The sequence below is a fragment of the Pipra filicauda genome, unplaced genomic scaffold, assembly GCF_003945595.2.
Source record: "Pipra filicauda isolate LSUMZ 115617 unplaced genomic scaffold, ASM394559v2 scaffold294_size920599_pilon, whole genome shotgun sequence".
Lineage (NCBI taxonomy): Eukaryota > Metazoa > Chordata > Aves > Passeriformes > Pipridae > Pipra > Pipra filicauda.
The window spans coordinates 355,031-376,829 of NW_024104414.1; the positions used below are offsets into that span (position 1 = coordinate 355,031).

The following is a 21,799-nucleotide window of genomic DNA, read 5'->3' on the forward strand; positions in this document are numbered from 1 at the left end:
AGGAGAGCCCTGATTCTTCCCCCATTGCTGCCATCTCATTCGTGTGGTCTGAGAATTAAGATCTGTGAATTAAGATCTTAGTGAAAGGGATGAACAGTGGGCAGGTTGTCGTGGTGACATGAACACAAGGGCACTGTGTGTGTACATTTGGTGTGATGGAGTGGCACAGGAGAGACCCCTCTGCCTCAACTGAGGGGTCTTTCCCCATTTAAAGTCTCCCTGAGCTAACAAGTCTGACAAGTGGCTGCTATTTGAATTATCCATGAAAACAAGCCTAAGCTGAGCCCTGAGGTCACTCACTGTGTCAGCACAGTCAGAAGCTCAGGTCAGAAGGTGATGATTGCTCCTCACTCTGCCTTTTCTGCTTCTTTATAGCTGTATCATTTCAGGTGGGACATCAGGAGGAATTTCCTCATGGAAAGGGTGCTCAGGCATTGGAAGGGGCTGCCCAGGGAGGTGGTGGAGTCCCCATCCCTGGAGGTGTCCAAGGAACGACTGGATGTGGCACTCAGTGCTCTGGGCTGGGGGACAAGGTGGTGTTTGGTCACACGTTGGACTTGATGATCCTGGAGGTGTTTTCCAACCTAAATGATCCTGTGATATAAAACGTGCTCTGCTACTCTTTTTCACTGCAAGAGTGTTCCTGGAAAACCTTTCTCTCTGCTAATATCACTGCACTTCTCCGCTGGTATTTGCATTGCTGATTATTTGGCCTTGGGAGGACATTTCTCTGTTCTCAGCAGCTGATGGCTTTCCTTTCTAGAAGAGATGAATTTGTTTTTTCCATCTCTGAATAATTTAGGGACTATTCATAGCTTAAAAATATTACTTTGCAGAGTAACTAGGTCCTTATGTTAGGCTGCAAATGAATGTTCCACTGTATTTCCACCTGCAAAATACAAAACTGCTGCATGAAGTTTGTTGTTACAAAGCTTTGGGGACTCCAGACCAGTTTGTATTTAATCAATTTGTTTTGTGGAGGAAGGTTTATATCAAATCTGGCAGCCCTTTTAATAGGTAGGTTTCAGAATTGAAATTATGGCTGATTCTGCTTCCAAATGTGCTGTGGCATTAGTGTTGAAAAAATAAATCAAACAAAAAGAATTATTATTTTTCCTTCTCTTCATTGTAAAATGGGCAGATATTGTGTATAAAGAGATTTGTTTCAATTTTAAAAGGTTTTGTCATCCTCAGCAATAGCCCACTGATGTTGGTTACGAGTGGAGCCCCAGCCCAGGAAATGGCTCATAATTTGAAAAACAAATGTTTTCTGGCTGACCTGTATTAGAGAAAAACATTTAACCTGAAATCTTGAATTGAAGTGATGATGTAAATCAATAGGATGCCCTTGGTCGAGGCAAATACTCATTTCTTTGTTTGGGAGATGACAAAGTGAGGTGTGATACAGGTGAGACCCTCCTGTCCCTGGTCCCTCATAGATGGAGTGTGTGTAAAGATACCACACAAAGCATCGTTGCCCTCAGTGCTGCTGTGTCTGGGCTGAACAGCTTAAGCTAAAGGAAGGGAGGTTTAGATGGGATCTTAGGAAAAAATTCTTTATCATGAGAGTGGTGAGGCCCTGGCACAGCTTTCCCAGAGAAGCTGTGGCTGCCCCATCCCTGGAAGTGTCCAAGGCCAGGTTGGATGGGGCTTGGAGCAACCTGGGCTAGTGGAAGGTGTCCCTGCCCATGGCAGGGGGTGGGACTGGATGAGCTTTGAGGTTCTGGGATTCTGTGAACATTGTTCTTGCTTGGCGGCTTCTCTGGAGCTTCCTTCTTCTGTACCTGGGCTCCTTCCCTGTGCCTGTGGGGATGCTCCTCTCTGCTCCAGCTCCTGCTCTTCCCGCTGTTGCTCAGTTTTCAGTGGAGGCATTCTTAGCATTCCTTCCATTCTGCATCGTAGCTACACAACATCTAATCACACTTCTCCACAACAACAAGCCAGTAAATTAACATTATAATGGATCGTAAGGGTTTGTAATTACTCAGAAATGTCACCGGGCTGGAGGAGCGCTGGGCTCAGCCTGTCAGCAGCTCCCTCCCAGGGCAGGGGGTCCCTTCCTCTCCTGCCTTTGGATCTTCCTGCAGGTGGAAAATTCGTTGTCCTGAGGCCTTGCTGTCCTGATCATCACCTTCCTCCTCTGTTGTAAAGGGTAGTTCTGGACAAGTTTGGGACCAGGCTGTGGAGAACTCAATGTGTCACTGGACTTCTTTGCTGAGCTGAAGTATCCTGGTCATTTCTAAACACCATCAACCTCTGCTTGCTTTTGTCCTGTCCCCATTTTGAATTTTATTTCTTCAGGCAAACTGGCTCCTGGAATGGCTGGAAGAGCTGCCTTTGGCAGGGATGGGGATGGTGCTCACAGAACTGGCTCTCATTTGCCCTTGGTCAGGGCATCAGCATTCTTCCTGCTGTTTCTGCAAAATCAGGGCTTATTCCCACAGGAGAATTACCACCTCCTAAGGGACACAAGGGCTGGATGCAGCAGGAGCAGCACCAAACTTAAACCAGGATTTTAGGCTCCTAAATGCACTGAGATAATTCCCTCCAGAGCTTGGCTCGGAGCAGCTGCATCTCCTGGAGTACCAAAAATGAGTTTTCATCCCCTAATGAGGGCCCTTGGGGTAGATGGCTAATGCTGGGTGCTGGAAACCCTGAGCATCCTGGAGCTAAACTGGGAATAATCTACCCCTTCCTTCCACGGCTTTGACTGTTCCCAGCTTACTTTAGCCAGCATTCCCTTTTGGGAAAAGAATGATCTGCTATGAATTGAGGTTGCTGCCTTTTTGTAGGAAGGGGGAAGGAATGAAATAATAGTTAATACTTAATGCATATGAGCAGGATGCTGCTGGGGTTGCCTAGCAGCCACTTAGACAAGCAAGAGAATAAAAAGGTCTGAGTGAATGTGGTTGGAGCTGGTTCCTTGGTCTGCGGGTGGAATCTGACCCATGCAGTCCTTTTTTTTTTTTTTTTTTTTTTGGGAGGGGGAGGAGGTGGTGGAATTTACCACTAATGGATATTTTAGCTCTGTGGATCATCTTTATCCACTCCCCCACCCCCATCTGTTTTTCCTTTTCGGTTTTTCAAAGTGTAACTTGGAAAGCTTCAGCCAAAGGGAGGTGTTAAAGTTTTGTGTGGTTTCTGGAGATGGAACAGGCAAAAAAACCCAACAAAACTCTCAAAGAAAGTTTTTCCTTCTATTTAGGACTCTATCTCTGGCAGTCTGGAGATCATTAGCATTTCATGGCCTCTTCAATATATGCTTAGCGCAGGCAGTAAATGCTGTATAGACCTGAAATAGCTCCTGCAGTCACACTTAACACTCCTTACATTGCTCTGGTTCTTGCAAGAAGTTCATTTTATCTTCTGGAAAGCAAAAGTAGAAAGAAACTTTTGGGGAAAAGAAAGATAAAAAGGGGTTTGGGCTGCTATATGATTGCAAATAAACTCCCTCCCTCACAGGACTAGAAATTCCCCGAAGTATAAGGTTGGGTTAAAACCCACTAGGAGATAAAAATAAGGAAGGCTGACAGTTTAAATGGTGATTTTCTGATACTGGGTTCTTCTTTTTACTTTTTTTTCAGTGGAAGTTGGAAAGCTTGAAACCCTTTTACTTGTGGGAGTTACTTGTGTAAGTAACTTGTGGGAGTTATGGGACTCCAGCAACTGGAATTTTGAAACCCCCACTACCATCCACACTTGAGAGGTGTGAGCTCTCAATTTTAATGTGTTTTCCTCATTCCAGTGGAGGGGTATTAGCATATTAAAGCAGGAAGAAGGGCACTTAGCAGAAGGGAATGAAGAGAGAAGAATCTTGGACTTCATTTGCCCATCCTAAGAAGGAATAGTGTAGTGGGTCTTTGAGGGCAGCTGGTCTCTTTTACACTCAGAAAGGAGTTGATAGGTCTTGAGTCAGTGCCAGCAAAGATATCCCTGTGGGAATCTTGGTGGAAGGAGCAAGGGAGTCTAGACAGGGAGTTTTGGCTTGTTTTACAGGCTGGTGTTTGAGTGAGACCAGAGGTATCAAGAGGTTGGTCACGTTCATCTCTGCTGCTTCTGCTGTCATGGCCAGAATTCTCCTCTAAAGTCCTTTACTTAGCTAAATATTGCCGTGTTAGAGCATCTTTTAACCATATTTCACACAGTTTGGAGGCTTCAATGCTGAATTTTACCTCAAGGCCATGGGCAGGATGGCCAAGGGTTGAATGAGGTTGGTTTGAGTTGGCTTTTCCATGCACTGAGAGTAAATGTTACAGGGTCACCTCAGCTGAAGGTGGGGGGGGTTGTTATCCCTTTGCTGGGGAGATTCTTCAAGTTCTGACTTTTTAATTTCAGTTGTCTTTTTAAATTGCCAAGCTGTGCCAGCCTGTCTTGCATAAGTGGCTGCTCTGAACATGTCAGGAAAAAGATCATTTACCTCCTTCAAAATATTCCTGGGCTTGCTGTTCTTGTGCAGGAAAGTCCCCCTTGGAGGGAGATAAATGCAGTCAAATCCTAAAAAGCTAAGGAGTACTTTGAGGGCTGGGTCAGAAATAGTTTAAAAAAAATCCTTAAAAAAAACCCCAAAATTTTGAAATAGCTTATTTTAAAAGTATTGAAGGCTATGACTTTTATTTTTCATCCAGTGAATGAGTGATTTCTGCTTTTTATGAGATTTACCTCAGGGAAGTGAAGCCTCACTCCAGTTTTGTGCAGTGCCCTGGAGGACTGCATTCTATCAAAGGAATGATGATCCTGGAGGTCTTTTCCAGCCTTAGTGATTCTGTGATCAGGAGAAAAACACCTGGAGAAACCCCAAGGGAAGCACTGAAAGCAGCTACAGCTGGAAATCAGCCACTTAAGTGAGAAGCTTTAGCATTAATCACTGCCGAGGTGATGCGATGCCACTGCCTAAGCTTAGATTTAAAAGTTGGAGGGACAAATTCTGCCCCAAATCTGCTCCTATTGAATCTGGGAACCTGTGGTAGCAGGATGTGGCCTCAGTGATGATCAGCAAGCACCAGCAGAGCTTTTATGTTTCAGATCTTCCCACTGTACCCAGGACAATGATGTTTCCACCATCCAACAAAAGCCTCTCTCTACTCTTTAAGCTCTGCCTTAAAATCCTCTGGGTGTTTGTATATTTTTGCTTATGGTTAATTGCCACAAATTTTAATGTAGAGAATTTAAATTAACTTCCCATGTTTGTGGAACCAGAAGAAAACATCTTTTTGATTAATTCCTTTTCTCCATCAAATCAGAGGACACTCCAAAACCACACACACGGTCTCCCAAAAGCACATTTCCCATCCAAGCTGACTTTCCCTGGACTCAGAGACACCACCAAGAAGAGCAAACCTGTTTTAAGTGAGCTAAATCCTGCTTTAAAGGGATCTAAATTCTGCTGGAAAACTTGTAGGGATCTACAAATAGATGGGGAAAAAAGAAGAAGTTGAGAGAACTTGCTCAGTGACTTCTATGTGTTTAGGGGTGCCTCTGGTGTTTAGGGCCACAGGGCTCTGCATGGTGAGGAGTTACTACTGACTCCCAAATAATATTAATACTATTTAAAAAAAAAAAACCTTAAAAATAATTTAAAAGTAAAATAAAAACCATAATAATTTAAACCAAAAATAAATAAATGTTATATATTGTGCTAAATAAAGGCAGAATAATTTAAAGAATAAATAAATAAATGTTAAATATTATGTTAGATAAAAACAGAATAAGTTAAAACAAAAATAAATGCTATATATTATGTTAAATAAAATCCATAATAATTTTAAAAGTTATATATTACATTAAATAAGAAACATAACAATTTCTTTAAAATGTTATGTATTATGTTAAACAAAACCATAATAATTTAAAGCAAAAATAAATGCTATACTTTAAATTAAAAAACATAATGATTGAAAACAACATAAATGTTAAATATTATGTTAAATAAAAACATAATTTTTTAAAAATAAGTAATACTATTTAAAAAAAAAAACCAACAGATTTCTTTCCTGGGCATCTGCTTTGAAGAACCCTCTCCAGCCTGTTAATCCGTTTATTCTGAAATAACAATTAAATAAAATAAAATAAGCCCAAAACAAAGCGGCGGCGCCCGCGGCCCCCCCTCGCGGTTCCCATGGCAAAGGCGTTATTTGTCCTTCCTCCCGGGCGCTCCAAATACCCGCTGACATATTTAGTGAGCGCTGGCGGCGGAGCGGGATGGGGATGTTTGGTTTGGGAAGCGCTCCCGTGTTGCCCGGCAACGCTCCCGGCCCCGGGAGGGGACCACGGGAGGGGACCGCGTCACCCCTGGCAACGCCTGTTGCTCCCCAAACACCCTGGGCCCCACATCCTTCCCAAACACCCTGGGCCCCACATCCTCCGCACTGGCCTTTTCCTCGCCTGCACGGAGTTTGGGACGGACTCACATTTGTTCCTGTACTTTTGGGGGTCCTCCTACTGCAGGAACCGCCTCAGAGTAGTCTCAGAATTAGGATCAAAGACACTGCCCCTCCTCATTTATGTTTGAGTTCAACTCTTAGCCCTGCACAGGACACCCCAACAGTCCCACCCTGTGCCTGAGAGGATCATCCAAATGCTTCTTCACAGGATCACAGAATATCCTGAGCTGGAAGGGACCTCTAAGGATCATCAGTCCAACTCCTGGCCCTTCACAGGACACCCCAACAATCCCACCCTGTCCCTCAGAGCTCCTGGAGCTCTGGCAGCCTTGGGGCCGTGCCCACTGCCCTGGGGAGCCTGGGGGAGCCCAGTGCCCTGGGGAGCCTGAGCACCCTCTGGGGGAAGAATGTTTTCCTGAGATCCAACCTGACCCGGCCCTGACACAGCTCCAGCCATTCCCTAGGGTCTCAGGAGCTTTCACAATCCATGCTGGGCTCCCATGTCACAGGATCACAGAATATGCTGAATGGGATGGGATCCCCAAGGAGCATTCAGTCCAACTCCTGGCCCTGCACAGGATGTCCCAGCAATCCCACCCTGTCCCTCAGAGCATTGTCCTTGAGCTCTGGCAGCCTTGGTGCTGTGCCCACTGCCCTGAGGAGCCTGTTCAGTGCCCAGCCACCCTCTGGGGAAATAACCTTTTCCTGATATCCAACCTAAACCTCTCCTGACACAACTCCAGGCCATTTCCAAGGGTCCTCTCCCTGGTCCCCCCAGAGCAGAGCTCAGGGCCTGCCCCTCCTCTGCTCCTGCCCAGGAAGCTGGAACTGCAATGAGGTCTCCCCTCAGTCTCCTCTTGTCCAGCTGATCACACCGAGTGCCCTCAGTGTCCTGGCATGGCTTCTCCTCCAGGCCCTTCACCATCTTCATTACCCTTCTTCAGATTCTCTTCCAGCTCAGCATATTCTGTGATCCTGTAAATCCGCCCACTCAGCTCCTCAGACAAGATCCTGATCCATCAACACAGTGCTGGAGAAGGAGCTTTTAAACTGAATGAGCCTTCCCTGCTGTGGGGATGGGGAAATAAAGTGGTTTCTGAGTGTCATCAGAACCCCCCTCCAGCCAAAGACAGAAAGTTCAGTGGGGTGAGCTACCTGTCAGAAAGCCACCTACTCATTCTCCAGACCAAAACCACTGCCCACAAGAATTTGTTGCCTGGATAAAAGATATAACTTGGGTAATTCTAGTTCTGTAACAGTGAATTCTCTTTTTTTGAGAGATTGTGAGTTATTGTAGCAGTGCACAGCTGTTGCAAGCCTTTATCTTCTCCCATTCATCTAGAATACAGTTTGTCCTCACCAAAACATCCACCAGGGCCGTTCTCCAAGTGCAGAATATTCAAATACATATTCCCAAACTGCATTTCTAGGGCATCTTCAGCAGCCTTCCCCTTGCTTTGCCTTTTCAGGGAGAATTGTGTGTCTCTAGAATAGTTCTAGATAGTCTCTAGATAGACCCTCTGTTTGGGGTTTGTTTAGTCCTGGTGTCTGCAGTGCCAGTCACCAACAGCTGTATGAACCTTAAATTTCCACAGGGAAAAAACCTAGCTCCTTTCCCCTCTTCACTGGTGGGAGTTCACTGGTCAGGAAGCAATTACTTGTTGAAACCTGCACTGGCAACTGTGATGGAACAGTTGAAGAACTGCTGTGAGTTTAGTTTTGGAAGCCCCATGTCAGGCTGTGACTGATGAGTGATTGAAGATCCCAGAATCCCAGAATGGTTTCGATGGGAAGGGACCTTAAAGCTCATCTCGTTCCACCCCCTGCAGGGATACCTTCCACTATCACAGGCTGCTCCAAGCCCCATCCAGCCTGACCTTGGACACTTCCAGGGATGGGGCAGCCACAGCTTCTCCGGGCAACCTGTGCCAGGGCCTCCCCACCCTCACAGCAAGAATTCCTTCCCAATATTCCATCTATCCCTGCCCTCTGGCAGTGGGAAGCCATTCCCCCTTGTCCTGTCCCTCCAGGCCCTTGTCCGAAGGCCCTCTCCAGGTCTCTTGTTGTCTCTTCTCTGAACGACCACAGTTTATGTTTGTGGCTTGTTCTGCTCAACTCTGTGAAGCACCACAGTGCTTGTGAATGGTGCTGGATAAATAAACAGCAACATACTGGGCCGTGCTGGCAGAGGTTCCTTCTCTGTTTGCTGGAAACGGCTGCTGCTGCCATCCCACATCCCCATGGAATACTGGAGCAAATCTCCTTCACACTGAAATCATCCAAAGGCTGGTTGGGCTTAAGACCATTGGAGGGATTGTCTTGTCTAAAGAAGTGAAAAGTGAGGGCTGATGAACTACAGGTCTAAGTTAAACTGAGCTGACCTCTTGAATTTGATTTGAAATAAGTGACATATTCCATAGTTCTCTGCCACTGGACAAGCTATAAAAACCAGGACCAAAGTTTGCAGTTCCTTATTCCAAAATGAGCCCAATTCAGTGGGAGGAGGATTAGCTGTACCCAGGTACCTGAAGTAGTCCTGGAACATGGAGGGCTACAGACTGCAGGGAAGGAATCTGATGTTCTGGTTTGGTTGTCAAAGGAAACTTTAGGGGACTGAATAGGCTTTGAGGTCCCTTCCAACCCAAACCCCTATTCAATCACAACTTTGGGAAGCCCCTACAGTGCACCTATTAAAATTATGGGGAAATTATTGATTTGAGCCCAGAACTTGTGCTTGTTTTTGCCAGGTAGCACCAATATGTATATTACAGTTGGTATCTGAAGGGCCTAGACGTGGAATACACTGGAGTGTGGCTTAATTCCTTCTTCCAGCCCTGAAAGATTCCTCACTGCTCAGCAGATACCAAGATATTGTTTCTTGGGTGACATTATTTGCCATCACTGCAGCAAAACTTTCCTCAAGTCAAGGTTTAGGCAGTTAATCAGAAAGAAATAAGGAGTTTTGAGCTCTTCTTGACTGGATTGTGCTGGGCTAAAAATCTGGAAGCTGTTGGACTTTTTTTAAAGGTGAGTCTGTTAGAGCCCAAGGGAATGGCTGGAGCTGTGCCAGGGGGGTTGGGATGGATCTCAGGGAAAGGTTCTTCCCCCAGAGGGTGGCTGGGCACTGCCCAGGCTCCCCAGGGCAGTGGGCACGGCCCCAAGGCTGCCAGAGCTCCAGGAGCCTTTGGACAACGCTCTGAGGGACAGGGTGGGATTGTTGGGGTGTCCTGGGCAGGGCCAGGAGTTGGACTGGATGGTCCTTGTGGGTCCCTTCCCACTCAGGATATTCTATACTCCATGATTCTTTGCTGGGTCCTGAGGGTGAAGTCCAGCAGGGCAGGAACAGGCTGTATTCTGGTCCCTGCATTTCAGAGCACCGGGAGGGACACATTCAGATCTGAAGGGAATCCAGTCCTGGCTTTTGACACTTGGAGGGTGTTCCTGTTATTAACCCAAAAGAAAACAGGACAGATTTTTGTGTATGAGGGATGTTCACATCAGTACTTTGCCCCTGCTCGGGTCTGGGATCTCTGCATGTGGGATTTGGCCACAGGCTGCTCCTAGCAACCCTAAACCATCACAGCTTTTGCTCTTCAGTCTCTTAAGTCTCTTAAGGAAACTCCAAATAACATTAAATTCCTCCCTCTTTTCTGTCCTGAAAGTTACTTTTAAAGAAACAGCAGAGATTAGTGAACAGCTGTTACACAACACTTGTGTGTGTGTATATATATATATATATATATATATATAATTTGACTTAATTCTATGAAATCTAATTAAAGACTGAGTGCATATTTGTATTTCAGTATATTATTAACTTGCTAATAAAAGCCATTTCCAATTTTGTATTTTTCCATGAGGACCAAGTTTCTGAAAAAGAACCACCTCAACTATACTGCCCTTGAAAAGTGTGTTTTGGGTGTATCTGTGTTTCCAGGTAACTGAAGCTTGTAGACAAGCAGTATTTGCTTCTGGTTTAAATTAATTTAACCTAATCAGTGGAAGGCTCTGGTGCCTTCTTTTGTTTATAAAATTTTGAAGCAGTGTAATAAGTAGTCTCTCCAGAAAGCTTATTTTCAAGTTCCTTGTGATGTTTCCTTCTCCCCCTTTCATCCCCTCCACTTACGCCCCTCATGGAAAGGCTAAAGACTGTGACGTGGTTCAGGACACTCTGGATGAGCCAGTTCAAGTGCCAGCTCCTGTTGGACTGGACAAGCTTGTGAAGGAACAAGGGCACGTTGCTGAGAGCACAGAGATGGCCCAGACCTCTCCCCACCCTCTGCTGGAAGGGGAGGGGGTAGTTGTGGAAGGTGGATGCTGCTCCATCCCTTCGGATGTGACAGCACATGAGGTCTGGTGCTGCTGGTGGTGCCCCAAACTGTGGGAGGCGGGTCAGTGTGACCTGGCTGTGGGTTTTCGTGCCACGGGATGTGGGCTTTTGGTGCAGAGGTCAAGGTTTTGATAAGCCAAGACTCTGGTCTTAGCCTGCTCTGATATCCTTCCAGTATCTGAAGGGCCTACAAGGAAGCCAGAGACAGACTCTCCAACAGGAACTGTAGTGATAGAACAAGGAGGAATAGGTTCAAACCCAAAGAGGGGAAATTTAGGTCAGATATATGAAGAAATTCTGCCCTGTGAGGGTGGTGAGGCCCTGGCACAGGTTGCCCAGAGCAGCTGTGGCTGCCCCATCCCTGCAAGTGTCCAAAGCCAGGTTGGATGGGGCTTGGAGCAACTTGGGCTAGTGGAAGGTGTCCCTGCTCATGGATGAGCTTTAAGGTCCCTTCCAACCCAAACCATTTCATGATTCCATGATACTTCCTGACTCCCTCTAAATGCCAGAATGGCAGCTCGTCTTCCAGGGCTTTTAGAGCAGTTAAAATCCCAGGAATTGCTGTACTTCTCCCAAGCCGTCGTAGTGTCCTGATTGTCAATTGTACAACATCATGGACAAGGATTAATTTCAGGTGCTGAGCAACCAGATTTCCAAGTGCTTTGAGCAGCATCCCTGTGTGGTCTGAAGGAAAAGATAACTCCTAATTTGGAATGCTGATAGAGCAGATTCTCTTTGGCTCACCCAAAGCAGAGAGTTTCTTTTGATTTCGCAGCTGGATGAGCTGGAATCATGATTTTCCAAAGAGGATGCAATGATGGGGGGCAGACTCAGCCCTTCGTCTTGGGTTGGAGCCATGTCCTGCTCCTCCGGCTTTGGAGTTTCTTGGGCTATGGAAAAAATAGTTATTTTCCTGATTGGAATTTCTGTTATTTCTTGGAGATCTCATGCTTTGGAGACATGCAGGGATAAAGGATGTGTGTGAGGCAGGAGCCAAGCTTGGTTTAATGTAAATATTCTCCTCAGTTCTGCTGGAAGGCAGGAGAAGTCACTCGATCCCTTTTCATTCACATCAAATAAACCAGTTCCTTCTTCCGAAGAACCAAACACTTCCTTTCTGTGCTCTGGTTAAAACACAACTAATGCCTTTTCAGGGCAAGTTATTAAAGGGAGACTAAGCCAAAAATGGTGAATGAAATGGAAAATATTTAAGGAAGTTTTCTTTAGTAAAATAACTGTGACCTAGAATGGGGTGGATAAAGTAGATGGATAGTTGCATCTACTAGAAAAGAAAGTTAAAATCTGCCATTCTCTGCATTCCTTTTATTATTTTCAATCAGTTTTGAGAGCATTGAGAATTTTCGATGGTGAATCCATTAAATGTAAAATCCCTGGTTCCTTTTTCTACAGTCAGGGGAGAAAATACCATTTAGAGCCCATCGAGTGATGGTTAAGAAGCATTTTGATTTCCTCTGAATTCAGTTATTGCTGTTCTGCTTTTCCTATTTTTCTAAGCCCCAAGCCAACTAAAACTGAATAAAAGTTTCAGTAACCAAGTAACTATTTTTAAATGTAAGCCTTCCTTTCAAAGTATGCAAAAAATGCACAAAACCAAGCAAGAAACGAGGAAAGACCTGGATTTGAGCTTTGATCCTTGCAGGATCAAAATGTGAACGAGAAATGGTTGTGTTGTGAACGAGAAATAGTTTAAACTTTTATTTTTCTTTAATTGAACTACAACCTTCACATTATTTTCAGTGAAATACCAGATACTGGGAGATTTTGATTAAAAATTCATAGTTGTATCATGGTCTTGCATATGGAAATGGGATCATGTGTTATTCCCTGGTTGCTTCACCCCCTGGTCAGCCCCAAATCCATTCAAAAACGTGGAGCACAAACTGTGCACAGCTGCGGCTCTTGGCTGTACTAAATTCCATTAATTCCTGATAATATTAAAGATGAACAAAGGTTACCTACTGTCTTAATTTAAGGTGAATTTTCCTATATAAAATGCCATTAGCAATCACATCAAGCTCCAGGTTTCCTGCAGTTCAGGTGCATCCAACATTTTTAGCTGTATCCTAGAATTCTTGAAGGTTGGAAAAGACCTCTAAAACCATTAAGTGCAGTATATATATCTTGAGATATATATATATGTAGTAGGTAAAGCTATATATAAAAATAAAATAGTAATACATGATAAATATAAATATAAATTATATGCATATAATTCCATAGGTATATATTATATATAATAGTAATAATGTAGATACATCTATGTATAAAATAATAATAAATATAAATGCTAATAAAATGTCTTTTTATATATATTTAAAATAATGTATATATATCCATATAGAAAAAATAAATATAAATGATAATAAAATGTAATTTTATATATGTGTGTGTGTTATATATGCATATGATATATAAAATATATACATATATTATATAAATATATAATATATTAAATATAAAAGTGTTTATTAAATAATGTAGGTATGTCTATAGAAAAATAGTAAATATAAATGCTAATAAAATGTAATTTTATATATGCGTATTTACATTATATATGCATATAATATATATATATCTTGGTGTAACTGAGCTTGTCTCTGTCCCATGACTGTAGATATTCTACTACAGATTTATCCTCAATCCACACTATGGGATGTGTCTGCCAACCTGTGCAGGTAATGGTTAAAAATTCAGGATACCTCGTTTTCCCTGGAGAGCCAATGCAGTTGGCATTTGCTCCCTGTTTGAGGAACACCTGCCATAAGAGATAAAAGGACAAGCAGCATTATAGCAGCTTCACCTGGAAAAAAATAAAACTTTCCCACCTTTAGAACTTAATTTGAAATAAGGTTTCAGATGGACTGGGCAGTGCTTATGGTTGGACTCGATGATCTCAAAGGACTTTCTTTGATTCTGTGATTCTATAAATACATCCTTCAGGCATCAAAAATCTGATTTACCATTTCCTGGACTTCAGGGCTGTTGTTTTCCTGTCGAATTTTTATGCCCCACAATTAAATCCCCTTTGAGAAGAAGTTGTTAATCCCATTTATGAATGGCAAGGGGAGAGGCAGTGGGTTTCTTACCCAAAGAGGTAATGACACCCACCAAGGTCAAATAATCGACTGTTCTTATATTTTCTTTCCCTCATTTGTGTCCCAGTATTATATTCTAGTTCAGAAGTTTTGCCAGAAATAAAAAAAAGAATATAATAAAGGAATTTGGAAAGTTTAAATAGGATCAAAGGGTGACCAAGCAAGCTTTGGAAAGCAAATTAAATAAAATAGTTCACGATCTCTTTTGTCTTCAAATGAGCAACTGAGTCAATGAAGCAGCAACAATTGTAATGCTTTGAAAGCAGCACTAAAAATGTAGGATAAGGTGCCTAAAGGGGCTCCAGGAGAGCTGGGCAAAGACTTTGGACAAGGGATGGAGGGACAGGACAAGGAGGAATGGCTTCCCACTGCCAGAGGGCAGGGATAGATTGGGAAGGAATTCTTGTCTGGGAGGGTGGGGAGGCCCTGGCACAGGTTGCCCAGAGAAGCTGTGGCTGCCCCATCCCTGGAAATGTCCAAGGCCAGGTTGGAGCAACCTGGGCTAGTGGAAGGTGTCCCCGCCTATGGCAGGGGGTAGAACTGGTTGGGCTCTAAGGTCCCTTCCAACCCAAACTATCCTGTGATTCCATGATTATTCTGGATTAAAAAAAGACATCGGTTGATTGCTGGTGTAGAGCAGCTGATGTGTTTTACATTTACACCTTCAGGACTTAAAGACATATAAATACAAGACCTAAATACCCTGTGAGAGCCATGACTGTCAGTCCCATCCCTGATTTATGTGACCAGATCTTAAAAATCAAAAATAAATTGAACAGTGACTTTTTCTTCTGAAGTAGTTTGGGCACAATTACAGCAGAAGCGACCCTGGGCCTGAGGAAGACAGGGACTTAAATCCCTTTTTATTTGGAGTCATGGAAAGCCCTGGGATGGATGAGTTCTGGTACTACATGTCCCACACAGTCAGGACTAGAGCACCAAAGACAAATAAACCACATATTTCCCTGGGCAGGCACCCTGCTCTGGCTCAGATCACCAGCAGGAGGTCTCCATGTTCAGTTCCCAAACATTTTTGTTTGAGTGTTCAGGAGCCAAGATTTTATATTAAAACATTCTGTGGAAAAGTACTTGTGGTTCCTCCACATCTCCTGGATTTCAGAGCCTGGAAGCTGCAGCACTGAGGGAGCACCCAGGGACACCTTTCCCATTGTGGGGGTCTGGCATCACCCCTCTCCTTCTCCAAACTCTTTTGGGGACCTGGAACAGAGGATGCTGCTCCATCCCCTTCTCAGCTGGAGTCACCCTGTGAGATCCTCCTGCTGCCCCCTCCTTTTCTTCCCCCTCTCTCTGCAAATTTGAGTGTAGAAGATATTTTGAGATGCTCCTCTTATCTCTGTTTTCCCAGCATTTTGGAGCCGCTTTAGGCAGGAGAGATTAACAAAGGCAGGACCATTTTACGTGGAGGCAACAGTGTCTTATGAATGAAACGGTGACAACCCAAGTTTTTTATAAGCCCTCAAGGCTTGTACTGGTACTACTTGTCTTCCTGAAAGGCATTTGGGCTTTGACAGCCCTGGGAGACCAGTGCTTGAAAAATACCTTGCCTTGGGTAAGGCTTTTTTACTGTGGCTTTTTTAGGAGTGGGAAAATCAAAGCACGGGGAAGGGGAAACATCCTACTCAAGGTCACGGAGCGAGCTGGTGGCAGGACCAGAAATAGCACCCAGAAGTTATTAGGGTTTTTTTCAGAATTTCCTTTCCTGTCCTCTCTGTTTGCCTGGATACCGAGATAGCTGTGTGTAAACAGAAGGTTTCCAGAGGCAGCAGCCTTGTTATCTGCCTGATTCATTCAGTGATGATGCAACCTGGAATTGAGATGTCTGCAATGCCTTCCAGAGTGATGCTGCACGTGACATCACCTGCCCTGTTGAGCAACCAGAGTTTGAAACTCTCCCTGAAACGCTAATGTGTTGAGTCAGGCTCTGTAAGGAGACCTTATAGCAGCCTTTCAGTGTCCAAAGGGGGCCTACAAGGCTGGGGAGGGACTTTTTACAAGGCTATGCAATGACAGGACAAGGAGGAATGGCTTTAAGTTGAAGGAAGGTGGATTTAGATTAGAAATTAGGAACAAATTCTTGTCTGTGAGGGTGGGGAGGCCCTGGCACAGGTTGCCCAGAGAAGCTGTGGCTGCCCCATCCCTGCAAGTGTCCAAGGCCAGGCTGGATGGAGCTTGGAGCAACCTGGGCTAGTGGAAGGTGTCCCTGTCCATGGCAGGGGCTTGGAACTAATTGGTCTTTCAGGTCCCTTCCAACCCAAACCATTCTGATTCTCACAATGATTTTATTCCTTATGCATGGTCAGGTCCTGTCTGCTCATTCCTCTGGCACAATAACTAACTTTTTTGGCTCCTCTTAACCCCCAAAGGAACCCTGGAGCTGAGAAAGTCAACTGTGGATGCTGCTGATCCTCTCTGTGACCCACCTGCAGCTTTGTTGACTATTAATTAGCTCCTCATTTTGTGCAAACTCCCCGGTCCTGGGGCTGCCAAGCTGTCAGGCTGTCACAGGTTGTCACAGGCTGTCAGAGGCCAGGAGACACCTTTTGATGGCTTCTGTTGGTCACTTCTGTGGGAGAACTACAGTATTCACCCCAGCCAGGAGTGGGAAGCAACTAGCTGGGATGAACTTCTATTCTCAGACCAGATCTAAGGGGAAGGAGCAAACCATAGATCTTTAGGAAGCAGGTCTCACTTTTGAGCCACTGAGTCTCTGCTAGGAGAGGATGATCAAGGACACTATAAAATTTCATCCCCTGTGGGAGGTGAAAAATGGGATGGAAGGAGAGCAGGGAGTCCTTTCCTAGGCATTTTCTTTAGGGATGTGGCAGAACTGCCAAAGAGCTGCATGAGCAGGAGGTCGTGCTTGGGCAGCCCACATTCATGAAGGAGCTCCAGGGGTGCTCCCTACCCTGGAGAGAGGAACTACCCCGTCCCTGGAAGTATCCAAGGCCAGGTTGGACGGGGATTAGACACACCTGGTCTAGTGGAAGGTGTCCCTGCCCATGGCAGGGCATGGAACGAGATGAGCCTTATGTCCTTTCCAACCCAAACCATTCTGGGTTTCAGTGAAAGAGCAAGACTTTGGATTCTCCATTTCCCCTTTTCATTGAAAGCTGATGCCTTATCCCCCCTCTGGAGCCTTGGCTCACTTGGTAGCCATGCTCCCACGACATCAGCAAAGCTTTGTAGCACCTTGGGATGGTTTCTGGAGCACAGAAATTCTATGTGTCAGCTTTTCATCAGCACAAATTAGTGTTAGCAGATGGCACACGTGGATCTGATTCCAATTCTCAGGAAGCACAGGATGGCTTTAATGAGAAATAAATGATTCTTTATCCAGGATGTTTCACTGATAAACAAAATAATAACAAGTCCTATGTGCCTTGGCAATCCAGGATTTCTCTACCTTGTCTGGCAGTGCCAGCTGCAGATTTCATCGAGGTCCTTGTGTCAGGCAGGGTTGTCATCACTACCAGAGCCCGCCTTTGGGGACAAAGCTGAAAATCACACTGAGGATTTGTTTTGAAAGCAGACATTTCACCTTCCACCCTGCCCACCTCTCTCTGCTCCCTTTTGGTCACTGAGGGAAAGCAGAGGACAAAATGGATCAGTGAAGATGAGTTGTTGGTAATTTGGAGACAACATGTCTTAGAATCATGGAATCATGGAATATCCTGACCCAGCAGGATCATCAAGTCCAACTTCTCCATCTCTTTTTGTCTTTTCTTATTATAACTACACTTAAAAGGAGACCTTTTGTAGACCTGCAATGCCAAGAGCTGACCCTGCCAGAGCCATTCTCAATAGATCATTAAAATATCTTTATCAGCTTACCCACCTTTCCTCTGTAACCTCACCATGCTTTATTTTTCCACTCAAAAGCCCCTGGAAAGCTACAAACCAGAGCCCTTGTCACAAAGAACAGACAATAAACACTCTTGGAAAAGTTAGGGGAGTATGTTTGCTAAAAGTGACCCCCTCTCATGGAGAGGTTTTGGCTAAAAACCAGAGGCAGTGATGGGAGAAGCAGTTACTACCTTTGCATAGTGGAGCTGCAGAGATGGGGCTGTGCAGGACTCTTGAGGGACATGGGTGGGGATAAATATTAATTAAATTTCCCTTGTTTCTGCTTTGTTCCATTAATCTGGTAGCTGTGACTGTGGGGGTTCTGTATCTCCTCTTTCTCCTGGCTGGAAGAAAGATGATGGGAAAAGAGAAAATTACTTGGGAGCTGTGGGTTTTGGGGAAATTGGGAGAGTAATTGTGATTTGATAATGGGAGTGTGGGGTCAGCACTGGCTGGAAAAAACCTTAAAAACCTGTTTTGTGAAGAATCTCAATATTTGGCATTTTTTTTCAGTGGCTGAAGCAATAAACAGGTAACTTCTGTAACTTCACATCCCCGTTGTATTTCTTCTTAACACAAATAATCAGGAGCCAGTGACCTCATTTTTTCAGAAGCCCTCTTAACTTGCAGAAAGTTGAGGGAAAAGCTTAAATATTGGATGGAGAATGGAAATAAAAAAAGGATTTCATAACGTTATTTGGAGGCTGCGTTTCACTCATCAGCAAGACCACGAAAGGAGAAATGACACTGCCCAAAATCCGGATGGTTTTAATCTTTTGGTTTTGAAGTGACAGCAGAAATCCTTCTAAAACAGTTTTTAAAACAGGAACTTTCATGAGAAGCTGAGGAAAAAAGGCTCCCCCTCCCCAAAAAGAAATATTTTGTGCTCCTGGGAAGCCCCATCACAACATCCCTTTATGTCCCCTGTGACATGTCCCATGTCCTGCAGGGGATGGACACAGCGGGCTGGGACAGTGCTGTGAGGGAGAGAGGAGACCCTGGGGATGGAGGGGCTCAGCCCTGCTCTCCTGCCCTCTCTCCATCCCCAGAGAATCCCCACATGGCCCTTGGGATGCTTCTGAAGGTGGCTGAGTGAGGTGGGTCAGTGCCAGGACACAGGGATTTGAAGATTCCAAGGGCACCACCAGCTCTGTAGGGTCGTGTTGTGGGAGTGGAGGGAGGTGATGTGGCTTTTTGGGACCTTATGAGGCTGGTGGGATTTGGGGGTGAGGGTGGAGAGTGGTGATGTTTCTTTGGAGGTTTAAAATGATGGTGAATCCTTGTTTTTCTGCTCTTCATGTTTGATCGCTCATTGTGATTATAAACCCAAGCTGACCACCCCACTTCCCAAAGAAAGCCTTTGCTAAGCTCCAGGCACGGATTTAGATTGGATTAAAATGTTTTTTGCAGTAGTTAAATGTGATAAAATGGGGGGAGAACAAATTATTTTTAAAATAAGCTCTTACTCCCCCAGGTCTTGTGTGATCCTCACCGTGACACAATAATTTTCCAGTGCCACTTTTCAGTTATATATAGAAATGCATTTTCTGTTCCTTCCCTCTCCTTTCTGTGAAACAATTGTGCAACTTTCTTTTTTTCTTAATATAATACTGCATTAAAATTAGCTCCAAGCCTAAAGAGAGGCCTGTGTGTAGGATGGCAGCTGCCTTCCTTCCTTCCTTCCCAGTGCTTCTCCTGGATCTTCCACTGGGATTTTGCCCCTTGGGGCAGTCACTGGTGTGGGGCTGTGCTCTCCTTGCTTGCCTGATGTCCCTGTGCTCTCCCAGCAGTGAGCATGCAGAGTTCAGAGGGTGGATCAGACTCAGCAGCTTCCATGGCGCTTCACCCTTCGGCCTCAGCCCAGGCTCCGGTGGTGCAGCCAGTGCCAGCTTCTCAGCAGGTAAGGTATCCTCAGCTGGGAATGCTGTTTCCATGGAGAAGGGCCCTGTTTTGCTGGCTGATGTATTTTAATCCAGGGATTTTTATGGTGGAGAGAGGATTTTTAATCAGCTCATTGAGCAAACCTGTTGCTGGAGTTTGTGTTGATAAAGGCTGTCGATACCTCATATGTTTTAGCCCTACCAATCAATCTGCAAGCTTTGAAATGTGGGGGTTAGGTTTTAATTTAGCTGCCCAAGGAAGTTACTTTCATGCCAGCTCAGTGTTTTTTTCAGATTAATATCCTGTTGTTGTTGTTTGGTGTGTCAATAAAAGCAGGAGAAGATGGAACAGCCCTTAAAGGCATCGCTGCAAGCGAAGCACTGAGGTCATGGAGAAGGAGTGAGGGGAGAGCTAATGCAGGGAGAGGGAGGAGGAGCCACATCCTGCATCCAAAGAGATGTTTGCATCCACAGAGGAGTGGCCAGAGGTCAGGGAGGGGATTCTCCCCTTCCTCTCTGCCATCATGAGACCCCACCTGTATTGCTGTGTCCAGCTCTGGGGCCCTCAGCAGAAGAAAGATGTGGGAGTGGGTCCAGAGAGGCCATGGAGATGGTCCAAGGTCTGGAGCGCCTCTGCCATGGAACCAGGCTGGGAGAGCTGGGGTGTTCACCTGGGGAAGGCTTCAGGGAGACCTTAGAGCCCCTTCCAGGGCCTAAAGGGGCTCCAGGAGAGCTGGAGAGGGACTTGGGACAAGGGATGGAGGGACAAGACAAGGGGGAATGGCTTCCCACTGCCAGAGGGCAGGGATAGATGGGAGATTGGAAAGAAATTCTGCCCTGTGAGGGTGGGGAGGCCCTGGCACAGGTTGCCCAGAGCAGCTGTGGCTGCCCCATCTCTGGAAGTGTCCAAGGCCAGGTTGGACAGAGCTTGGAGCAACCTGGGCTAGAGGAAGGTTTTCCTGCTCATGGCAGAGGGTGGAATGGGATGATCTTTGAGGTCCCTTCCAACCCAAACCATTCTATGATTCCATGGTCTCTTCCTTTGGTTGACAGATCCTGACATTTTAAATGGAGGAGGGAGGGTTAATTATTCATATACATGAATATGGTGCACTTGGGAGGTCCAATAGGAGACAAGTGGTGGCTTCAACAGATGGATGGAAACAACCCAGTGCAAAACAGGAAGGGTTAAGTCAGACTGGTTCCTTTTTATGCCTTTTGGGGAACTATCAAAAGAAGCTTCTGACTCAGGAAGCTGGAGGGATGAGAGGATGGGTGGGTGTAACTTTGCTACGTCCTTCTCCAACTCCCAAGTGAGCAGAAGCGGTTGCCATTGGATGCTCATGAAAAGGAACAATTAACAGTTGTGAATTAGTAGGAACATTCAATTCACTGGGAGCCGTGGACGTTCACATCGAGTGATTCGGGGCCTTGCTGTCATCTCCCAGCCTTCCCAACTTCCATTTCTCCTGGGGAACATTCCTTGTTTGTACTGCAATGATGTGGGTATCACTGATCAACAGTGTCAGGTGTCCCAGGGATCATTAGTGGGAATTTGACTGTGACAACATGGTCAGAAAACCCATTGGCTTTGGATTGTGAAATTATGAAATGTCACCGGGACATGGCACATTGAGTGAAACTCCGTGGATTAAGGAACACCCAGAGGATTGTGGAAGGCTGGTGAAGAGGAGGAGCATCCAGAGCCTTCCCTTCTCACCAGCAAGACAAGGAAACCACTGGGAATGAACTGCTGGCAGCATGAGTGGTGTGAGGCTGAAACCTTTGGGGTGGTTGATCACTGGTCCACCTTCCAGTGTGAGCGGAGGCTGTTTGAGCAGGATGGTCTCATTTTACAGGTTGGGATGATCCGTTATTTTGGTGGGAAGGAAGTAGGAGCAACCAGACAGGCAGTGAGGAAGGACACAAGGAGTGAGCTGGGCAGCTGTGCCACAGATGTGTCCTTTGATACAAGCAGTGCCAGAGAATGGGTAAAAAGTAGGAGAAAGGAATGGATCTTGCTGGGACTTCGGTGTAAGTGGCACTGCCAAGGCCTGACTTCAAAAAGAGCTTATGATGTCCTGATCCTGCACTGCTTAGAGCCTCTTTTGGAGAGAAAATGGACAGAGTGGTGGCTGACAACAGTGTCCTTACTGCAAGCTTGTACTGCAGGATCTCCAGTGTATCCAGACTTGCTGGGGACTGGAAATCTGGGAAATTATCATATTC

General features: G+C 45.3%; 1 protein-coding gene across 6 annotated transcripts in view; it reads left to right on the top strand.

Annotated features, from left to right (window-relative positions):
- The window catches only part of RFX2 (regulatory factor X2), a 64,606-nt gene that overhangs the window by 14,503 nt on the left and 28,304 nt on the right, over positions 1-21,799 (top strand). For 5 of the 6 annotated variants that reach the window (XM_027715441.2, XM_027715446.2, XM_027715447.2 and 2 more), the window contains exon 2: positions 19,478-19,590. In XM_027715441.2, the coding sequence (XP_027571242.1) occupies positions 19,486-19,590 (105 nt within the window). In that variant the 5' untranslated portion in view covers positions 19,478-19,485. The remainder of the gene's footprint in view (positions 1-19,477; positions 19,591-21,799) is intronic. The other variant, XM_027715442.1, reaches the window with a different exon arrangement.